This window comes from Trypanosoma cruzi, assembly GCF_000209065.1.
Source record: "Trypanosoma cruzi strain CL Brener chromosome Unknown tcruzi_1047053460747, whole genome shotgun sequence".
NCBI classification, from domain to species: domain Eukaryota; phylum Euglenozoa; class Kinetoplastea; order Trypanosomatida; family Trypanosomatidae; genus Trypanosoma; species Trypanosoma cruzi.
Window position 1 is genome coordinate 1 of NW_918883.1, and position 6,175 is coordinate 6,175.

General features: G+C 50.0%; 3 protein-coding genes across 3 annotated transcripts, besides 6 other annotated features; all 3 read right to left on the minus strand.

Moving 5' to 3' along the window:
* Positions 1 to 643: a sequence feature (heterozygous, non-Esmeraldo-like haplotype).
* On the minus strand, positions 1 to 1,706 carry Tc00.1047053460747.9 (uncharacterized protein; the record flags this gene model as incomplete). The annotated part of the gene is made up of 1 exon (XM_799437.1): positions 1 to 1,706. A coding segment is annotated over one exon (1,706 nt), but the record flags the coding sequence as incomplete, so codon positions are not given.
* Positions 644 to 4,624: a sequence feature (areas merged during assembly that could not be assigned to a particular haplotype. This can correspond to areas where the two haplotypes were merged or to regions with more than two copies in the genome that were merged during assembly.).
* Positions 1,754 to 1,783: a sequence feature (T-rich).
* Tc00.1047053460747.20 (uncharacterized protein) lies at positions 2,114 to 4,519 on the minus strand (the record flags this gene model as incomplete). Its single annotated transcript, XM_799435.1, has 1 exon — positions 2,114 to 4,519. The coding sequence occupies one exon, from the start codon at positions 4,517 to 4,519 to the stop codon at positions 2,114 to 2,116; it is 2,406 nt and encodes an 801-aa protein (XP_804528.1).
* Positions 4,625 to 4,907: a sequence feature (areas merged during assembly that could not be assigned to a particular haplotype. This can correspond to areas where the two haplotypes were merged or to regions with more than two copies in the genome that were merged during assembly.).
* Positions 4,908 to 6,175: a sequence feature (areas merged during assembly that could not be assigned to a particular haplotype. This can correspond to areas where the two haplotypes were merged or to regions with more than two copies in the genome that were merged during assembly.).
* Positions 5,035 to 5,099: a microsatellite.
* Tc00.1047053460747.30 (uncharacterized protein) lies at positions 5,276 to 6,052 on the minus strand (the record flags this gene model as incomplete). Its single annotated transcript, XM_799436.1, has 1 exon — positions 5,276 to 6,052. One exon carries the CDS (start codon positions 6,050 to 6,052, stop codon positions 5,276 to 5,278), a length of 777 nt encoding a protein of 258 aa, XP_804529.1.

Consider the following 6,175-nt stretch of genomic DNA (forward strand, 5'->3'; position numbering starts at 1 on the left):
TCTTCCTCTTTGGAATTGACATGTCCTCTCGGTATCTCGTCCTCCGCATCACTCACTGGGTATCCCGCAGTGGGGAAATCAAATTTAACTGGGAAATGCACGGACAAACAATTGCGCAATTGCAATTGACTCGGAAGGTCTCCTGAATTGTCTGCAGAAAAGCAGGTCTGAGAATCTCCGCGGATCGATAAAGAGGAGGACAAGAGCGACGGTTGAAAAGAAAGACCCGTTTCATGGATCCTATTCCTTGAGACATGCATACCAACAGTACGGTCCCATTGTGCCGCATTGTGCAATATACATGGGGAGTTTGAAGGAGGAGATGTCTGCTCCCCCACCTGGCCGCGCCGGTCATAAAAAACACGTGTACATAGCAGTTTATTTGGAAGCGTTTCAAAAGATGTCTGGCCATCTGTAAGGTTGCGTGTGGACGCATCACATGCCACATCCTCGGCTTCACGAGACAAACGATGCGGCGTCTCATTCTGCATAGTCCCTAAACTCGTCCCGTCGTCAGAAAATCCACAAAAGTCCAAAAAATGATTCCCTGAACTAACGTCGCCTGTCTCCACTGCCGTAGACGCATTTCTTCGCATAGCCGAGTCCATTTCCACTAAAACAGGAGAAAGGCCTGTGATATCATTTTCTTCGCGCACCTCATTGGGAAATGTATTCGCGCCCCCACCACCTTTTCCTGATTTATGCAACAACGGAGACCAACACCTTTCTGTTCGCACCGCACTGGCGATAGGAACAGTTTGTTCAAGCAGAATGGCAAATGCATCCGCACGTTGCAGCATCCCATCTGTTATAGAAATCAAACCACCATCCATCTCCTCTTCTTCCTCCTCTTCCTCCATGCGAAGCTGCACCAGGAGCTGTCTCTCATCCGCATACTCCAGATACGGTGAACACGGGTTTCTATTGGGTGGGAGGTAATCTGCATGAGTTATGTGCGGCAGCACACCACAGACTTCCCGCGATTCCATACTTAAATTATGTGACGACACACCGCGCCGGTGCGCTGACGGCGTGAAGGTTTGCGGTGAGGGTCGTTTGGCAGATTTCCGTGGAGTTGCAAGAACGGGCGTCCACGGCGGCGTCAGCATCAACGAAGAACGAATGATGTTCTCAGGCGGAGTATGCACGGAGGAAGGGGAATTGGAAGCACGATCGGCCTCGGCGTCATCTTGGCCCTCGCGGTTCTCCTCAATAAGTGAAGATGCCTCGCGCAGCGGCGTCATCGGTTCCTGGAACACTTGCGTCATCTCCTCAGTGACATCCACACGGCAGCAGCTACCGTTACGATGAAATAATTTTTCTGCTGACGAGCAGTTCTCATGGCGATTTATCGTCTCCTGTAGATGACGGCTTCTGCTACCATTCAACTCGGCGGACTGAGCAGCACTAAAAAACTCATTCTCCAATCGTGCGGAAACATCGACGACATCAAAATCCGCAGCCAAAAACGTCGGCAGCAATGACTGCGGCTCCGTCCTGCCAATTCCCTCTGACTCGGGACTTCCGCTCTGCAGGGATTGAGGCGACTCGGGGCAATGTGGTGACATCGTTTTTTGGTCCACCGGTGTCATTGGAGAAAGTACCAGTGGGTGGATTTGCCTGGCAGTCGTGCGAGGGTATAAACACTGCGACGGTGAGACGGCCCTATCCGCCAGACTTGTTGCAGAAGAATATGGTGTGCGCATCGACGTGTCAACTCGCCCACGCACCCCCAATTGTCCAGTCGCTTTTATTTTGTTTTTGTTTTTTTTGTTTTTGTTTTCTATATCCGTCTCTATAAACACGTAACTCTACGCTTGAATTGGGGCTCCCTGCTTCCTCCGTCTGTGATTAAACGTCGCCGTTACTCATCCTTGCAGAACAGGCCAAAACGTGTTTATGAAGAGTGCGGCGCACAGAAAAAAAAAAAAAAGAGAGAGAGAAAGCAAGTACTACAGATAAAGTCACACCGCAACATGCAGACGAAAATACAAAGAAAAAGGAAGGAAAAAAAAAAAAGGGGAGGGGGGCAACTCCGTCCAAATGGAATCCACACAATGACTGAAAAAAAGGCCATGCAGGTAAAAAAAACCCACAAGAAAAAGGAACCGGTCTATGCAAGAGCCTCAAAGTAGTGTAATGCGGCCTGGAACCATTTCACAAAACTCGCACTCGCGCCCTTTTGAGAAAGACACAAGGATCCAAACACCAAAAGGCCAAGGGAGGCAAAGTCAACCACAACTAAATTAGAGGCACGAATAAGCGGAAAAATAACCTCTAAAACAAAACCGTGCAGCATAATCTTCTTAGCGATAGATGTGGCATCATCTTCGGGTTTTGTAGCAGGTCGTTTGGAATCAATCGTACCTTTAAGAATGCGCTGCTCACCCCTCGCCATTGTAAGAAAACTAGAAGCCGCAACTCCATTAGCCGCCTTTGTCTCAAGTTCCTGCCGCTCCGCCTCAAGTAAATGCTGCAACGCCGGAAGATCTGCGGTGTGAATGATGCCGCGTGTGTCCACATCCATCAAATCAAAGGCCTTGCGGAGGATGGAAGTACGCGACAGCGTCACTTTTTTCTGGCGGGCACCTTTTGTCTCCCTCTTTTGTGCCGCAGAAGAGTGTTGTAACTCCGCGTGGAGCTTCGCAAAGGCTGCCTTCTGAAGCTCAGCCGCCTTGTAGAACTCATCCCTCTGCTGCGGAGTCAGGCGGGCGCCGGACACAAAAAAAAGTGCATCCGGTGACCAAGGAGGCCACACCACACCAAGCGTCTGGGCGAGTTTCGCAACGCCATCAGACGAAGACGCGTCTTGAGAAAGAGAAAGGCATCTGCCGCCTGCCGACCTCCGCGACGGTGCGTGCGGGGGCCTCTGCGGGGCTGCGGTGAGCTGTCCTGCCTCAGCCGTCTTTGGTGGCCTGGCAACGGGAGGACGATGGTCCTGCGTCCGTCCAGAGAGCGGTGATCTGCACGTCGAAATGCCGTGTGACGTCGCTGAACGTGCCCGTGTTGGGACTTTAAAAGCCAATTTTATTGTCGAGGGCACGGTGTTAGATTTGCCTCGGCAAAAGGCAGCGTTCTGTGCGGCAAAAACTCTTTGCTTGTAAAGATTTGCAAATCCACCCGGTGCAGCTTGTGTCGGCTTTCTCTCCTTTACGCCCGTGTCAATGAACTGAAGAAATGAGTCCGGTTGACGTGCCTTCGCAATGCGCTCAATCAAACGCAAAATCTCTTCCCTCTGAAAGTCATTGAAGAGACGCCAATGTTCCGTGCAGAGTTTAGCCTGAAAAATCCACTCGTCCAGCGTATCTGAATTAGAAGGCTGCATGACCTCCGATTGCGGTCGGGGGTACGGCGACGGTACTTCAATGGAAATGCGAGGCGGCGAACCCTCCGTCGACTTTTTGGCCGCAGCAGTTGACGCATGTTTTATACCAATCGGATCCGTGAAGCCGGTGCTTGGCGAACGTCGCGTTGGAAATAAAATATTGCCCAATTCATTCGGTGTAGCCTTTGATGTGCATTGGTCATCTTTGAAAGACATAGAAACGGCAGTTGGGGGCATACGATTTGATTCAAGCTGCGCCTCAGTGGCCTCCAGTGGTTTTGGTGTCGGTATCGCAGGGGCATCCAAAGGCCCAGTTTCTGCAGGCGACAATGTAGCTGGAGGAATGTTTTCCGTCAACTTTTTCCCATTAGAGCGCTTCGTGGCCGGTGGGTTTGAGACTCTCCCGCTACGCAATAAAACTGTGGGTGGGTGCCTAAGCCTGTTTGATAAAACTGTCTTCTTCAAACGCTTCTTCTCAACTGGCAATTCGAATCCTCGCCCTTTTTCCGCGTCGGTGCGTGTCTGCACCGATTTTCCCAAAGAACCCTCCGCCGCTCCTTCCGTCTCATTCAAAACGGTAAATTCAATGCCATCCGTGCTGGCGTCATGCTGCGGATTGCCGCTGGCCCTGGAATTGGCGCCATCCGTCCGCGTGTCATCCACGACGTGAAAGAAGATACTGTCGTTTGGCGACGCCTCGGAATGCACCGTGGTCTTTGGCCGTGCGTGGCTATTGGAGGTCTCCAAAGCAAACTGAATGGATTCATCCTCTGAATCCGTCCTCTGACTTCCCGAGCGGCGTAGATGAGTTGATCGCAATTCTAGATGACCTCCGCCACGTTTGGGGGGCGGCTGGAGACCGTTCGCCCGCCTCACAGAGGTCCTACTCGCGATGGAGGCGTTATGCTCAGCACCATCAAAGGAGAAGTGGATGCTCTGGCTGTGTTCGGAGACCGCATCGTCGTGCGACCGTTCGCCAGCGGAAAAAGACTTCTTTGTGTGTTTTGCCTCTGGACGCGGCTGAGTGATCGTACGGGAGCCCCGTTGGTTGGTGTGGTGAAGCGGCGGTTTGTCCAGCGCCGGAGACGCCGACGGCATTTGGGAGGATTGGATTAAAGCGTCCTGCATATTTTCACTCTGCAGGGAGTTGTTTGCCGTTTGCTCACGGAATACGATGGACTCCGAGTCACTCATGAACGCCCCCTTTTTTGATGTTGTTCTTCTAATTACTTCCTGTGGTCTTTTTTTTTTATATTACTATTTATTTGTTTCTTTCTCTCTCCCTCTCCCCCCTCCCGTCAAGGTGCCTTCAAAAAGAGGGAACACCGCTGCAAAGGGCAATCCGCACAAAATGCCCTTCTGAGGCAACAAAAATTGAATAAAAACAGCAGGAAATAAATTGCATGGATATCATCCTCACATTTGACCCCATCCTCTACCCTTCTTTCCCTCTCTGTGTGTGTGTGTGTGTGCTAAGGCACCCCTTTCCACATGCAAAAACAATGCGGCCTTCAACTACAGCGTCCACAATTCACTCTGCCTTCATACATTTACTTACGCCCCCCAATGCAAAACACACACACACACTCGAATGCACATAAAAAGAATACGTGCAGGTCTGATAGATGCACTTCCAAATATACATGTACAAAAAACTCAGCGATGAGCGCATACGGCTCATACCATGCAAGAGAGTACGTAAGATGGATAAAATAAATAAATAAATAAGGGAAAAAAAAGAAAAATAAAAATAAACAACGCAAAGTAAAAATAACCTTCCAAACACACATATCCGATTCACTCCATCTTCACTGTAGACCGATGCATGGTAAGTCAATATGTGTGTATATATAAAAACCACGGATATATACAAACACACCAACATGTATCTTTTTTTTTTTTTTTTCATCATTTGCTTCATGTTAACTCTCCTTCTTTCATTATTTTTCCTCAATAATGAAAGTTGTGATCTTTTGGGTTCATCATGGAAACCATCTGTAAAGGCACCACGCCAGTGTAAGGGGCTTTAAACTGTGAGTGCAGTTGCTCCTGCTGCATCACTGGCGGCTGTGGTGGGTAGTACATTGGTTGTTGCGGGTAATACCCAACTGGGGCCGGTGGCGGTGAAAAATACATAGGCTGGTGTGGAAAAGGGCCAGCTGCTTGTGGAAATGACTGCGGTTGCATTAAAACTGCGGCTGGAACAACAGCAGGGCCAATGTTCGGATTAATCGGCGTATTGTTCACGTTACTCGAAATAGTCACAGGGGCGGCGGCCAACGGGGGTTTCTTCCCCGCACCGAGTGCCGGGTCATTGTTAATGTCCGTGGTGACCTTCCACACATCACTGGGCGATGGGTTAATACCAAAGTCACACGCGAGGACACGTAAGTGCAGCTCCGAATTTGTTTTGGAGTGTCCCAGCAGGTACCACTCGTCGTTCACCACGCCTCGTGTCATGTGACCCAGCGACAGACTATATGTCCCCATGAGATCGTCGGAAATGATGTTTTTATTCCACAATTCAACGCACAACTGTGCTGTCGACTCATCGGCAACCTGAAATCGAAATGTCTCGTTCCACACGGGATTCAGCGAGTTATTGATGACCTTCGTCTTGTATTCATGGTCACCCATACGTACTCGGCAGTAGGGGTCCGGCAAGCCAAAGACTTGGCTGTCATGCAAGTTACGGGCTGCACAAATACACACCTGCAGCTTCCCCATCTCGCTCTTTGTTTATATGTTTATTTGAGTATGTATATGCGTATACAAATAAATAGGATGCACTATGCCTTGCTGACACGTGTTGCTCTCTTCCCTGCGATGTGCTCAACCAAACACACCAGG